The sequence below is a fragment of the Camelus ferus genome, chromosome 11 (assembly GCF_009834535.1).
Source record: "Camelus ferus isolate YT-003-E chromosome 11, BCGSAC_Cfer_1.0, whole genome shotgun sequence".
NCBI classification, from domain to species: Eukaryota; Metazoa; Chordata; class Mammalia; order Artiodactyla; family Camelidae; genus Camelus; species Camelus ferus.
Window position 1 is genome coordinate 12,716,784 of NC_045706.1, and position 15,952 is coordinate 12,732,735.

Genomic DNA, 15,952 nt, shown 5'->3' on the forward strand with positions numbered 1-15,952 from the left:
CCAGTCCTAAGCTGCTCACCCCAACCTGCCTTTCCCATGGAAACTCCTAGGCTCTGGCCTGGGCCTTCCCCTCACCCCTTTCTGCCTCCCGCCCTAACCTGGTGACTTCCCCATGTGGTCCTGAGAGACATGGCGTGCCCTCTTTTCTCAAGAAACATAAGTAATAAAATGTACCATCAATGGTATTGATCCCTCCATGTCATCACTTGGTCACCTCCATAAACTAATTCTCACTGGTATAAATGAGACACTGTCTGGCCCCCAACTCCCACAGTCCAGGCTGCCTGGACCTGCTGATGACCTGACATTCAGTGCTGGCTGGATCTCTGCATCTCCTCCCTGTGGAGGGGAGTCACAGTGAGAGTCCAGGCAGCACAGCCTGTCCACGTGTCTGCCCCAAGGTGCAGGGACTCGCATCTCTGGGCCCTCATCTCTCATCACCTATGTCCTCGTCCCCATCTCGGACAGCCAGGGCTCCAAGGCAACCTTAGTTCGGGGGTGTCCCCTGCATCTTGCCAGGGGCACAGAGAGGGCCCTGCGTGAGGAGGTCACCACACAAGGTTTATAACCCTCTGGCCAACAAGTGTGACAGACAAGGTCTAGACCAGGGTCACACGCGTGCTGCCCTGACCAATTGCAACAGCCTAACGATACCAGCCTGCGGTTTTGAAAATGGCTGAATCTGAAAGCCCTCGGGCTCCCCCAGCCCTGCTAGTGTCTGTGACCCCTGCTCAGATAAATGTAGCCGGAACTGAAGGGAACCCTAACAGCCTAATGCCACACTGCACGGCTGCCCTCTCCAGCCTGACCACTGTTGACGACTGTGTCCAGGCCCGGGCCGCATAAGGCTGGTCCCTCATTAGGCAGCCCAGGCCTGTGCAGCTGGGATGGTCGTGGGAGGACAGTCGCTTGGACGGATGCAGCCCATTATCCTCCCCAAGAGCCACACAACCCCAGGGCTTCCTTTGAGCCCATCGAGGCCAAGAACCCAAAGGGCGTCTTCCAGCGGCCAGTCCACCGCTGAACAGGATGCCCCCTCTGCAGAGAGGGAGGTGCCCCTTGGCGACCCTGCTGTCAGTCTCTATTCAAAGATGCCAAGGTGAATCAGACCACCCACCTAAGACGCCTGTGGTGAGGACAGGGACTCATCCCAGAGGTTCAAGGCCAAACAATTATGGCCTCTGACACAAACACAATGAGTAAGTTTGGCCCCAAACAATCCTCCCTGGAGAGCACCTCTGTGACTCAGACATCTTCGCCCCAAATGAAAAATAGCAAAGAAGCTCAGCTGTGTCCGAAATTAATGAGAAACATTTAGCTAATAAGAAATTAAAGAAAAACATTTCTTGTGACCTCCTTGTGCCTTTTCTGTTTTACTACAGCCCAACGTTTCCAGCCACAAAATGGACATCGGTCCTCGGCATCCACCCCACCCCTTGGCTGAGAAGAACCGGGGTGCAGGGGAGCCCCACCTGCAGCAATGAGGATGTACGGGTCCTTCAGCAGGGTGGTAAGCGGCGTCCCCTTCTGGCTCTGTCAGGGAAAACAGGGTTAGGAGAGGCTACGTGGCCACCACCGTGCCCACCTTTTCCTGCTGCTCACCTCCGGCTGCACCCGGGACGGCTGGAGCACAAAGAGCTGAATAGCTACGAGAGAAAAAGAAGAAAAGTGTGGCCCTGGGCACCTGACCACAGGGAGGCCAAGCTCACAGCCCCCGAGGTCACGGCCAAGGGGCCAATGGACCAGACTCACCTCCATCCAAGAGCACCAGGGCAGCCAGCACCAGGAACGGGGCTGTCTTCCCCACAAACTCGTACAGCACACTCCCAAAGGGGGGGCCCACTGCAAGGAAGAGAAAGAGGGGCCGGGCCAGGCTGATGCCCTCCCCCAGACTAGGACCATCCACTGTTTCTTGTTTCTCCCTCCACTTCGCTCCCAAAACTATGCAGGGTGGCCACCCTCCATTCTGTTCAAGAGTGTTAAGTTGTCCTGGCAACTTCCACCAAGTGGTTTTACACAATCTGTAAGGGTCAGTCCAAAAGCAAAGATCATAGAGAAACAAGATCCAGGCCAGAAGTGCACAGGAAAACGGACCAGTGAGGACCTCGTGGTCCTTATAAAGCAGCACAGACAGGGACTGTGGGCTCCCAGATGAAGGCCAGGAGTGTAACAGAGGCAGGGGGCCCAGATGTCTCAGGGAAGAGGTTTGCACCTGGCCTGGGAGCTCAGCCAGGGCAGGTGGGGGAGGCAGGCTCAGAAAGGGGGAAGGTCCTCAGGTGGGACGGTAACTCGGAGAATTTGAGTGGAAGGACCTTGGTAGACCATTTTCCCCACCATTTTTCAAAGGCCCCATGGAAGCTGGGACTAAAAAGGGGACAGCAGTGTGAAAGGGGGCTCCCTGTCCAATACCAGACAGGCCCTCCTCCCAGTCCGGCTCCACAGTGGACATCACCCACCTAAGACCCCCAAGGCCAGACCTCCCAGGGCAATCCCCATGGCGTTGCCTCTCTCTTCATCATCTGTGTACACACTGGCCAGCATGCCCATCCCTAAACAGGAACAGAAACGGTGACAGCTAAGCTCTGGGAGCAACAGAATAATCATCACAACTCGCTCTCCCCATCTGGCCCAGACGGCAGTCTTCCCACGCCTGTCAGGCCAACAAAAACAGAAGGCCAAGCAGAATCCAAGAAGAAGGCGGTACCTTCTCTGAGAACCCACCACCAACCACAAACACCAATACTTTGATTCCCTGAATTATTCCGGCTTATTCTGTAAAGGGCTGCCAGCCCAGGCAATGCTGGTGGACCCTCCGACAGATGGAAGCCCTCCCAGGGCACTGACTTGGGCATTTCCACACCTACCAGCTACAGATGAGCAGGAGGAGCCGACGCCTTGCAGGGACCTGGCAACCAGCAGGAAGCCGTAACTGCTGGAGAAGGCGAACACTGCGGAGAGAATGGCCCAGCCGAGCATCAGCGCAGCCCCTGCTGATGCTACGACCAAATCATCTCAAACAGGGGCTTCTGAAGGCTTCCCTTAACCCGATGGGCTATTTCCATATCACCCACATCATGCTTCTGCTCTCTGAAGACCTCTCCTATCCACTCCTTTCTACAGTTGCTATCAACACTGTCCCCCTCACCCCAAGGCTGTGTCCCCAGCTGGTGGTAGTCAGAGCCCACCCGTGACCCCCACTCAGAAGGCAAACATCAGACACTTACTAACTGTTGAGACAAACATGATGCAGAATCCCGTGAACATTGGAATTGGATAGCCAATTCTGCAAAACAGAACCAAGACGAAAACCTGGTGACTGCTTTGTATTTTTTTAAGCCTCTCCGTTGAGTCTCCCCTGCTTACCCTTTGGGATCAGGAGGATCAGCGCTTGGTCAACTTTTCTAAAAATTCATATAGTTGGTGCTTCCTACATGACCTTTTTGTGTTTGACTGTCTTGGAACGGGAATACATTTATGGATTTCCGCGCTGTACAGAAACTTCTCTGGAATAAATGCTAATAAAACATTGGCAAGTAACCGAGAACACGTCCAAATACACAGCCCCTGTTTCCATCCTATTTTTTTTTTAATTTCTTTAATTATCATCTTTGCTAAAGCTTCCCCGAAGGGACAACTGCAGTCAAACGATTCTAGTAAAAGGTCATCAAGTGAGTCAACAGGCAGCAGGGACAACCGCACTGCATCCCAGAGGCATTAGGAAGCAGGAGATTTTCAGCTCTGTCTTCACATTGACCCCGATGAGGCCAGCTGAGAGAGATAGGCCTTGTTTTCTGTGCAAAAATTCAACATCCTAATTGCTCTGTAGGACTGTTGTCCATACAGGGCTCTGCAACCAGGTGCGCAGGGGAGATGGGAAGACCCTGGCCTTCTGGTATCACCCTCCTGGCTGGACACCTGGCCTGGCCGCTCAACCCAAGCCAATTTCCCTTTGGCCCCACTGAGAGACCACCCCCCACCCCCCAGAGCTGCAGTGAGTATAAAATAAGAAGTGGATGTTAAACTGCTAGCAGGACACCTGGAACATAAAAAGTGCTTCAGAAATTTGGTTTCCTCCCTCATGCTCTTCCTGTTTTCCTTCTCTGTTTCCTTTTTGTTTCTCTAAGCAAGCAGGTTGGTTCCTGCCGTATGGATGGGGCATGAGAGCGAAGGCCACGTCCTAGTCCCCCGTCCTGAGAGGGGCCCACACTTGCTGAGCTGTTGTCCTACAGGAGATCTGGGTCAACCCAGAACCGCCCTGAGCATCTCCAGGCCTCATGTCCCTCCAGCCCCAGACCCTCCAGACCCTGGAGAGAAACCAGATGAGGGACAAGGAACCCTGAGTCCCAATCACACAGCCTGGGAGGGCTCTCTATTTCAGGCTTGAATTTTTTAAAATCATAATAATACCTTCAGGTTACACTCAGTTCTCCGGGCACTTACACCCATGAGCTCAATGCTCTGACAAGGGCAGACAACCACCTCTCTGTTTTACAGATGAGGAAACTGAGGTACGAAAAATTAACTTCTCAAATGCCCTCAGGATAATTTCACTCAGGGCCATTCCATCCAGTCCAGGACTTTTTCTTGTAAACTTTACTTACCTTCTCAGGTAGCCAAAAGGCATATGTGGCTTTAAATAGACCCCTTCTAAAAGTTCTAGTCACATTCATATGTATTTTTATCTGATTCATGTGCATCCAGAAACCAAAGAGCATCCAAAATCACAACAGATTCCCAGGCAGTCCCCTCCTACAAACCCAGGCAAAGATTCCTCTACTCTGACCGGAAATGAGCTTGTAATTCACAAAGCGGGGCTTAAAGCCAATCCCATGAACTAGGAAAGATACCAGGGTTCTGAACTGCAGTCCAGATCTATCAAATGGCAGCTTATCTTATCTCAACTAGCTCCGAGCTGACTGCTCACCATGCTCTTATTCCGGTAGGCAGAAGAAACCCACGCTAGGTCCAACATGGCACTGCTGGATGCCGACTAAGAAAACTTCCAGGAAGCTCAGAGAGAACTCACAGGCAGTTTATTTTTCTCAGCAACTGCTGCATGTCTGGGGGAAGAACGGACGTACGGCTGCCTTGGAGTAAACAAATGCTTCTCACCCCTTTCAACATCTTACTTGGAAAACCATATGTGTGTCAAAGCTAGTAGAATACCAGCGATATTATATTTAGTCCCACCACTGGCCAAGGTCACCTGGCAGGACACAGCTGGGGGGGCTTCCTCTTACCAGGAGGCTCCAGCGTTCCCAGAGACCATAAGCAGGGAACCAGCGTGCAGGGTCATCTCTGATACTCACCGCAATTCCGTGAGGTAGCTGGCTTTATCTCTGCTTTCAGATGGCCACATTGAGGCTCAAGGAATTTAAGTAACTTGCCTCAAATTCAGGGCAACAAGCATACCTCGAGCGTCTAAGGTGTGCCAGGTCCTGCTGGCACACACTGCAGTGGGAACAGCAGTCGCAGGAGCAGAGTTCACACGGGGTGAATGGCATGCAGGGTCCACAGTATCTTTTAAAACCAGGTGGCTCTGTCCCCACAGGGCTGTGTGCTTATGGAGAATACGTTTTACCAAGGCCAGGTGCTGTGTCTCTCTTTTAAAATGCTACAGCTACTGTCTTTTTTTTTTTTGTTTTAATTCTTTTGGGATTTTAACAAAGCACGAATAGAATAAGCAAATGGCAAAGCCAGAAGGAAACTCAAAGGCTGGCCAGTTCAAACCCTCAAGCTGGATGAGAAAGCTGAGATTCAGAGGCAGAGTGGTTCAGCCATGATCACAGAGCAAGTCAAGCGCTTCTGATACCACTGAGTTCGCAATGCTTCCTTTTTGTCCCCAGACACGTGTGTCCTAGACTTTCCACCCGCCACACCCCTGACAGGCTGCCCGGTGGAAAGTGCTGGGCAGCGTCCTCCACTGAGCTCAGCCCCGAGGCACATACTGCACAACGGGCAGCTCCTGGCCCCCTGAACACCCACCTCCGGAGAGTTGCCCAAGACCCCAGGGTCACTGCCTGGTGGGCAGATCGCCACTGTCCTTTCTCCTTCCCCACAATGTCTCCTAAATGGACAGAACCTCAGCTGACGTTAGTCATAAACGTCTGATCCAGCCTCTTGTCCCAATTCAATGCCATCTCCAATAAAGCACTGTCAAGCAGACCTACAACTGATGTGGCCAACCTTTAACCAAATATGCCGTTATCACCCCCTTGTGAGTCATCCTGGCCCACAGTCTTCCTCCATAGAGCATCAGCGAGCAGTTAATCCAATTGGAATAAGGATGAAAATCACATATTTGAATCCTAGGAAAAAGCACCAAGCAAGAAAAGTTATATTCATCACAGATCCTTACATAGTCAGTGGAGAAACCCCCTTATGTCCCTAAATTGTCACTGACAATCAATACATCTTCTCTAGTGCTTCTAACCAGTTTATCTTTACTACAGAGATTAATGCAAGCTCTCATCTCAGGCTTGCTAGGACCTTGGTCCCCTCTGCTGTGGTAAGTGACAAAAGCAAGGACACAGAGGAGGGGACCGGGCAGGGTAGAAACCATGATCAGATGAAACAAGAGGTGACGTCTCTCTCTGTAACGATCTTGACACACTCCTAAAAGGTGAGCATCAGTCAGCAGAAAGGTATTTTTACATTTGCTCAGATATACTGGGAAGCTTATGGTCAACTATTTCATAAATAAAACAAAATTCCTAGGTTCAGCCCTTGGGTCTGTCTTTTTTAGCTACTAGATGTGTGTGGGGAGGAACGGGAGCCCCGGACATCATGCTCTCCCCAGGGGTTCCCGGACACATGGCTCACGTGAGGGCTTTGCGCCCACGAGAAGGACCCAATTCTACGGCCAGCTTCTGATTTTGAAGCAAAGACTCCGTCACGCCATCCCCCCAACCCCAACAAGGTCTAGGCTGGGAGATCCCTTTCCAGAATAGCTGGTTTCCCTGTCCACGGAGAAGCTTTTTGAAAAGGTCACTGCTTATGCCTACAAAGCCCACTTCAGACCAACAGGCTGAAGCTGGAAGGGAAAAAAATACATATCAACAGTCGATTTTGTAGAGATTTCGTGCCCTGTGGCTTTCTCCCTGTCAGATGTCAGCTAAGATTTGTGAGGGAAAGTAACTGGCTTTCAAACATACTAGGTAACTATGGAAATAAATTAAGCCACTGACGCTGGCTTGATAAAAAGCAGACCACTGAGACAATGACAAGCTGAGGAGGGAGCCCGGGAGCAGCCCCGTCCCTGCCTCCGTCTGCCTCCGTCCCCGCCTCCGCCCCCCAACTTAACCCTTTCCCAAGCCGCCAGGTTCCTTTGCAGCATCTTGGGTCAAAGATGCAACTGCTATGTGAGCCTTACTTTAAGTAAGTGAGGACCATGATGCCACGTTCTTAACCTGACTGATGGACTTAAGGTGGTTTTCACATTGTTTACCTGCCTGGAACATTCCTTGTGTGTCTGTCCGTCTGTCAGTCTGTCTAAAATCCACCTACTGGGCCAAATAATAAAAGGTGTTGCTCATACAAGTCCTTCTCCCCGCTTTACACACAACCGCAATCATAAAATGAATACACTGGAATCAGAAAGTAAGTCCCACAAGCCTCAAAGATGGGAATCAAGTCAACCAAGGCACCCCCAGGTTTTGCAGAGTGTGTGATTGGATGTGCGATCACTACACTCGCCAAAATCAAAGGCCTTTTGCTCCCTTTCTGGTCACATATTATTCAGTAAAAAATATAGTACCTAAAGAGTAAATGAAACAGGAATTATTTGTCTCATATTATCAGCCAAACGAGCACTTAAGTGCTTTCCAAGAATTATCTTTTTTTTTATATTTTCAGGGTTTAGCATGATCTTATCCAATATTTAAAACCAAAGACAGGCAGCCTGCCTCTTGTATCACCCACCCACAAAAGGCAATCACAGAACAGCATCAGGACCATGAATAACGGGGCCCCAGCTTATAACACTGGGGGTTCAGGTTATGACGTGTGTGATATAGGGTGTCTCATTTCAGAGTGGGTCCCACTTACGGCAAAAGGCTCTAGAAAGGAGTGCCTCCAACCAGCTTGTCTCTAGGCTGCTCCCCTGACCCCTGTGGGGATGCAGGATGCCTTTCTTTTCCCCATTGTTAGAAGCACTGCAGAGACGTTAGGAAGCTGGACCAGCTCACATCAGAGGCTAGAAAAGGATATTTTTCTAGGGCCAGGGAGTGAAAGATGCTTCCTTCTCCTGGGTGGCAAACCCCTTTGCCTATAAAATACTAAGGCTGACCCAAAAACTTCTGCTAAAGTCTCCTCAAGACCTGATGCTTTCACTACTCTTTAATCAGAAACATATTAACCAAGTGCAAAGTGCCATTTTAAACTCACTTCTTCACAACGCTGAGAACGTTCAGTCACACATCTTGTTGTAATTGCGGATGTGACTGGTGCAAATTACATCAAAAGACTATTTGCAATGGCTCACAAGGGAAGGTTCTGTAAAAGGAAATGTTATCTATCATTTCTCTGAGCAGAGCCGTGGAGTCCCCGGAAGTGCTGCAGCTCCCCCAGATTCACAGCTACTGGGGTTGGACAATATAAGAAAATATTACTTATTGCAATCATTTTGGAGGGACAACAGAGTTGGTTCAATTGTTTTGCCTACATTGGTATTAAAATTTGTTTGCATTTCCACACTACAAGGCAATGCTAGAAGATGGAGATTATTCTGAAATGTGCTGGAGAGCTGGGAGAGTCAGCTAGGGATTAAATTTTTGCTCTCGATGTAAGTTCCAAAGTGGATTACTCACCACACAAAGAGACTAAATTTCACAGGTCACTAAACAAAACTTGTTTTCTCTTGGAAGACATTTTTTTTGGAGCCCCAAACATGAGCCTTAGGTGGCTGCAATGTCAAAGCATTTGGAGCACCTAATAGGGAAACGGTCTTGCTGGTTTTAAACAGGCTACTTCCCCGTACCATAAGCAAAACATTAAAATCAAGAATGGGACTTTTTTTTTTTTTAAGCTTTTCATTTGCCATTTGCATTCGGAAGACTGGCACCCTCACATCATTTCAGCCGAGTTCCTGAGTATTACACTGTACAGCTAGTAACGTTCCCGCCCAAGTGATTGGCAAGGCGTTATTACAATAATGTCCTCAATTTTCCCATAGGGTATCTGAGCTGTTTGCTTTCTCAGAATACAAAACCCTGAGCTGTTTTCTGTAATTATACCAGATGCATTTTAAGAAGGACTCGTAGTCTTGAAAAAAGAATGAAAACCCTGCAACTCCCGAGGTCTGCTTGGTTTTCCTTCTGAAGAACAGAGGAACTGCTGAATGTCACCTGGATAATGGCACCTCTTGACTGGCTCCCAATCAGCCCCTCGTCCTGTGTTAATTTGCTTAGCATTTTCTGCAGTCTGATAACTGCACAACGGACTGGAAGCTAGATGTGGTTTCAGATGGTTAGGACTGATTCAACGTCACTACTCAGTCCAGAAAATCAGATCACAAAATGTGCTTCTATGCGACTCACCATGGGTACATTATCAGCAACCTGTGCGTCAGAGGACAGCTCCTGATGGAGGAGGCAGATCTGCCACCCCCTCTGAGCCCCTGACAGTCCCCCAGCCTCATCACCTCACCGACCACCACCCCTAGAGCTGCCCCAACCCCTCAGTCTCACAGAGCCCCACTCTGAGAAGGGCCCTGAGCCCAGTTTAATGCTTCTGCTGTCGCTACCTTGAAATGTTTAATAGTAGTTTCAGAACAGGCCTGCCAGCCCCCCTCCACCTTTCCCTGGGCCAAAGCCTGGTAAATGGAAAGCCCTCCCTGCTGCCCAGCTGCAGGCATGCTGGGCTCCCTGGCTCCTCAACGCAGCTTTGGAACCTCTGGTGGCTCCCAAATGCCCCTGCAACAAACCCCACTCCTCGCTCACCTAGCATGTGGGGCCTCTTATAGCCCAGCCCGCCTGGTCCCACTGCCCTGCCCTCCTCCGTTCACCCAGCCCCACTCTTTTGTTCCCTTTTCCATCTCTAGTTTTTGTCTTTGTTCATGCTTCTTGGCCTGGTTTACAGGGAGGACTCTGGGCACCACCCCCCAGGCAACCATTTTTCACATTTCTGCCTTTGGGGTTACACTGCTCTCACAGTGGCCGGCCACTGCCACTCACACTGTCCCAGCTCCTCTCTTTGCAGCTGATAACCTCCTCCTCGCTCTGCAAGCCGCCGTGCTGGGCCTTGAGGCCCCACATACCAGGCAGAGCTGGGCCACCTCAGCTGCAGAACAGCAGATACTTGCTGGCTGGCTGCCCGCCCACGATGGAGACTGTGAACAAGTATTCAAAATAATGCGGGTCTCGACAAGAGTCCAGAACACCTAGGTTCATATAAAGCTAGTTTGGCCAGCTTGGATTATCCATAAAAAAAAAAAAAATCTCTTCCCTTTGTGCACGTGGACCCAGCTCACTCGGTGGTAGATCTGTCTGTTACGCTGCCCGGGACCTCAGGGTCAGCTCCGAGTTTCATACACGCAGCAGGACTGCAGATCATGTCCCACGTTCCCTGCCTGGCCAGCCACACCAGCCTTTACCACGCCTGGTCTGAAGGAAACCACCCCCCTATCTACTATGAAGTGCATGACCAGAGGTGGAAGAGAAGAGAACGGCACACACGACCCCACGATGATGCCCATGGTGGCAATGAAAAGGCAGAACACATGGGAAATCGTGAGTGACTCACGACAGAAACCTAAGGCCAAGGAGACAGGATTTTTCCCCAGCTCACCCAACCCTGTTTCTCCAGGTTCTGATAAATGAGTGAGAAACAGAATCCCCAGGGCAAGTGATCTGGAACAGTATAAATCTCAAACTCTTTGAGCAAAATTAATACAACCCACCTGTTGGTGAGCAGTCCTACGAACGGGTTGGTGAGGAGCTGGACAGTGGCTTTCGAGGCAAACAACAGGCCAACCTGCACGTTCTCATTCAGGAGGTCTTTGTCTTCACTGGGACAGTCAGCAGGGGCAGTGGACCCGTTAGTCACTGTGCGCTGTGTGGTGGTGGCCTTATGCAGCAGCCCCCCGGGAAGGTCGCCGGTGTTGTTTCCGGGGACCATGGTGGAGTTGTCATAATAGGAGAAGATGTTCTGGAAACTGCCTGAGGCGGAGGCCGTGAGCACTGGCTTGGCAGTCTGGATTTCTACGGCCTCTTTCTCATGCTCAATGCTGTACAAGTAACTTGGGATGATGGGGACTGAGGACAAGAGCAGAACAGTGGTGATTACACTGAAACCCTCCCCAGGACAAAAGCCAGCCCAACTGTGGTCATGTCAAATGCCAAAGGAGACCCTCGCTCCGACACTGGAACCGTTTCACGTTGCTAAGCTCACTAGGAAAACAAAGCCCCCGAGGCTGTGAGCACGCCGTCTGCTCGCAGGGCCAGCTGACCGGCCCCAGAGATGCCTGTCCATTGTGGGCTCCTTCACAGGAATATTTTAGGAAAGAAAGATGTGATCTGAAGTCTAGACAGTGCTGACCTGGGGTCAACCAGTGCTTCTCGGAAAGAACTTTAAGTGAGTGAATCAAGGAAATAGAAACCTAAATTTCATTATGTGTCCTACAAAAAAATATAAATAAACCTGCAGGAAGTAATAACTGGGAAATTCTGCAACAGGCCCACTTCATCTTTCTATTGCTTGAGTGGGAAGCTGCAATGTTTCATACAACCCCAAAGCTTTCCTGAGACTTTCATAAAGGAAAGAAAAATCGATGTAACTGAAGCTTTGGGCACGTGTGTAGCAGAGCATTCAGGGCAAAGGAGGACTTAGGCCCTTGTTACTGAACTTGGATGAGCCCCACAGCTCTGATATTCCTGGAAGTAAAAACCTGGCTATTTGATGCTCTGGAAACTGTCAAGAGAGCGCCTGACATTGAAAGAAGGAAAATAACCCACCCCTGAGAGTCCGGAGAAAAAGTTATTTCTTCCTCCATTAGAAAAAAAGGGAGGAATATTTTTAAGGAAAAACATGCCAAATACTTTGCTGTTAATGGGGCTAATTAAGAGGTCTGGATGTCAATTATTTAGTTTTTCAAAAACCCATTATAGGAAAAAGATTAAAGCCAACATTGTTCAAATTGCTTTTGTATGGGTCCCAAAACGTCTTCATCTCAAATCATTCGTGAAATCAATACGTTTAAATGTGCCATCCTTTTCTGGAGGGAGGGATGTTGACCTGTTCCTTTAGGTGGTACAGCGAATTATTAACCCACATTTTCAGTGGCATAATAATTATTATAACATTATTTTGAATTCCGAGAAAGGCTCCTCCTTAATAAAAAAAAAAAATTATCGCGGTGAAAGTGACAAGAGGAAGCAGGAAATTATCAGGAGGAAACATAAGTTCTGGGTCTTATCAGATGTCACATTTTCCGACCAGACTACCAGGAAAACGAAGCCACAAACGCGGCTACCAGCCTAGGCGCCGCAGTCTTGGGGGATGTATTTTTACGAAGCCTATTCTCCAACTTTCCCGAACCGCGCTCGGGTAAGTGTGGCGCCCAGGGAAGAGGTGCCCGGGGAGGGGGGACTCCCGGTCCATACGTACCCACGACGGTGAGCAGCATGTTGTCCAGCAGCAGCGCGAGGAACACGATGAACAGGATGAGCTTCCGCGAGTGGCGGCTCTCCTGCAGCCAGCGGAGCAGCGCCAGCTCGCTCAGGGCCATGGCTCCGGGGCTCGGCTGCGGGCGCGGCGCGCGGTCAGGGACCGCAGCGGGCCAAGGGCTGCCCCACCCCCAGGGCTCAGACTTCGTCCGGCCCTTCAGCCGCAGGGGCCCTCGGGGAGACGCGTGCACCGGGCGGCTCCGGACGGCCCCGGGCGTCCCACCCTCGGTTCACCTGCGGAAAGCGCGTCCTCCCCGGCACCTGAGCTCCTCGTTAATAACGCCGGCAAGCGCCCTCGGGGCCCGACTGTGGGCGCCGCCTGGCTTTCCGCCGCCCCCGCAGGTTCCACTTCTCCTCCTGTGCGCTCAGAAAGCGCCGCGGGACCCCCTCGCACCGTGCGTCCTGCGCCCCGCTTTCCCCGGGACGCCCTGGAGCCCCGCGCGCAGCGCCTGGGGTCGGGGTGGGGGACTTCCCCTGCCCTCGGCTGGGCCCTGCTCTTCCCCGCGCCCCGGCGGCGATCTGTCCCCAGCGCCGAGCCTCGAGGACAGACAGCGGGGTCAGCGTTACCTCGGGTGGTCTGCGGCTGGCTGCCTGCCCTGGCCGCCGTGGGCTCCGTCCGTCCGGGCGGCTCCGGATTGCAGCCTCCGCCCCAGCGCCCGGCCGCCGCCGCTCAGTTTACCGGGTCCAGCTCTGACGTCACGGCCGGCGCGGAGCAGGGGCGGGGGGCTGGGGCGCCCCGGCCTCCGCCTTCCCCGCTCCGTCGCTGCCCGGGAGTGGCCGCCCCCTCCCTGTCCCCGCACCGATCCGGACCCGCGCTGCCCTACCGGGCTGTGCGCCCCGGACCCCGAGGCCGCTCAGTCCTAAGTCGCCCGGGGCGCAGACCCTCGCCTTCCGCTATATGTAGCCGCGAGCCTTGGAGACCCAGGCCCAGGTGAAGCGGCTGGGGCGCAGAGGGAAGAAGTCATGAGCCTCGAGGGGTCAAGGGTCTCGGGTGAAGGGTCAGGGATTAGTGCTTTCATCTGGCCTCAGTTAGGGGCTGAAGCTCTGTTTGAGCCTCCCTGTTGCTGAAATTGGCCGAGGACATGAAGCCTAGTGAGTGTGCCAGGCAAAGACGTCTTAGAGTATTGGGAGCCAGGGACACATCTCTTTCCTGCGGAAGCCACTCTGCACCCCACAGCCCCTCTCCTCTCCCACCTCCAGAGCATGATGCAGGAGTCTTTGGCCATCAGGGTCCTTGGGTTCCTCCGGATGGTGATGTAGAAATGGGGTAAGAGGTCACCTCTCAGTGTCAGCCCACAGTGAGAGTGGGGATGTGAGGGCCCCAGGCTCTTGAGTCCAGGTGCCAGAAAGTAGGTGCCTTGTCACCCTAGTCAGGGGACACTGGAGAACTACGTGAGTGCCTGGCTCCTTAGTAAAAGGGTTCAGGGGGCAGCTGCCTCCGGCCCCTGTGCTGTAGTCCTCGCACCTTCGTGTTTTCCCCAGGGATTCTGGTTAAGAGATGGTTAAAACAGGCAAAGTGCCTGTTTGTGGCTGATCTGGAGCTGTCATCCCCACTACCAAGGAGTAAGAGCCCAGCTTTGATTTCCAAGTCCCTCCATTGCATAAAGAGAAGAGAAGCAAACAGACGTCCCTCTGACATAGCTGGAGCCCTGGGGACCCTCATAGGGGGCTGGAGGAGCAGGAGCTGTTTTCCTGGAAAGCCACTTAGAATAAATGTTATCTGCTGCAGTTTCGGCAGTAGAGTGTGGCTGTGTTTTATTAATGTTTGCTTGTCATCTGGAAACTACTTAGAGCAGCAGGGTGATGTGTGGTGATTCCCACTCTCTGCACCTCCTTACTTTCTTCCAGACACCCCCCTGCACGTCCCATTGCTGTCCCGATGTGAGAAAAATGGTTGGGTAAGTAAGTAGGCCAGTAACGTGGGGACTCCAGGCTGTCCCAGGATGTGTGCAACTTAAATATTAAACAGGGAGGAGAGAAGGAAATCCACTTAGGAGGAGAGAACAGATGGCAGGGAGTTGTTTGAGATGGCTGTGAAGGACATCACATTCACGGGGTGTCCCCAAAGTGCCTGGAGTTTCAGAAGCCAAAGATGCAGGCCACGCCCCTGTGCTCCCTGGGACAGAGACATTATGGTTAAGGGCTCTTGTCAGGATACCTGGGGCCCAGTCCTGCTTCCTTGATTGGTGACTTTGGGCAGATTATGTATCTTCCCTATGCCCTAGTTCCCCTATATCTGAAATGGTGATGCTCACTGGACGTACTGCAGGGTTGTTTTTCGGATTAAGTGGGAATCCACAGGCATCCCTTAAGACAGTGTCCGGCACAAAGTGAGGGTGTCAGCTATTCGTTCATCCAACACATGTTTGTTGAGTGTTTACTACATGCCAGGCACTGTGGTTGATACTGGAGAGACATTAATGGCCGAAAGAGACAAAAATCCCCGTCCTCAGAGTGATTATACATTCTGGTAGCAACGCTACACCAGTGAACACAGGAAGCCGCACCAACTCCAGCCCAGCCAGCTGGAGGAATATGGCGCCAGGGAAAAAGCCAATCTCTGTGCTCCCTCCTCCTGATCCGTGCCACCGCCCCTGGAGCACCATGGCCTATAACGGTGTCTTCTTTTTGTTGACATCCCCAAAAGAGTTTTTCAAAAATAGATATGCCTCACACATTTTTCAGTTGGCATCTAAAATGGGTTTTTTTAAATCATAAATTTAAATAGTTTTGGATATGTCATATATTCACTTTTATATGTAAAGCCATTATAACTCTGTTTTAAGTGTACCCAATGGAATATAATTAAGAATGGAAAAGCACCATATTATATTTAAAAATACAAACAAGTTTTTCTTTAACAGTCAAAAAATTTAGTGTTTCCTTTTGCCTTCGAAGTGTATTTTCATTCCACTTCCAACTGAATTTTATCCAACTGTAAGGTTTTTATTATTTAAATCCTGTGTTTATCACCTTATCTACTACATGAACTGTGTATATGAATATGCATTAGCTCTTTAAATTTTTCTTATGGCCATAGGGTTCTAAGTTTTAGAATTCCCTCTAAGATTGTGTGATTAAAACAATTATTAGTAATCTATAAATGATAAAGCCTCAGACATATAATATGAATGTTGATAAATCTTTAACACAAAAAGAGAAATTGCATTACTTAATGAGATGGATGGGGAGACGATTTTTGGAGTCTTGATAAAAGAGAAACCATATTGTCTCTGGATGTTTTTATGCCTCAGAACAATGTTAACACAGTAAAATGGTAAGAGTCAGGT

The 15,952-nt window shown here is 50.8% G+C and overlaps 1 protein-coding gene across 1 annotated transcript in view; it reads right to left on the reverse strand.

Moving 5' to 3' along the window:
• The window catches only part of SLC18A2 (solute carrier family 18 member A2), a 31,427-nt gene extending 16,534 nt beyond the window's left edge, over positions 1 to 14,893 (reverse strand). The window contains exons 1-9 of the mRNA XM_006183469.3: positions 13,230 to 14,893; positions 12,604 to 12,739; positions 10,898 to 11,252; positions 3,225 to 3,283; positions 2,865 to 2,948; positions 2,457 to 2,549; positions 1,753 to 1,842; positions 1,603 to 1,646; positions 1,473 to 1,533 (exon numbers count right to left, since the gene is read on the reverse strand). Of these exons, the coding sequence (XP_006183531.1) occupies positions 1,473 to 1,533; positions 1,603 to 1,646; positions 1,753 to 1,842; positions 2,457 to 2,549; positions 2,865 to 2,948; positions 3,225 to 3,283; positions 10,898 to 11,252; positions 12,604 to 12,724 (907 nt within the window). The 5' untranslated portion in view covers positions 12,725 to 12,739; positions 13,230 to 14,893. The remainder of the gene's footprint in view (positions 1 to 1,472; positions 1,534 to 1,602; positions 1,647 to 1,752; positions 1,843 to 2,456; positions 2,550 to 2,864; positions 2,949 to 3,224; positions 3,284 to 10,897; positions 11,253 to 12,603; positions 12,740 to 13,229) is intronic.
• Between the last annotated feature and the right edge of the window lie 1,059 nt (positions 14,894 to 15,952).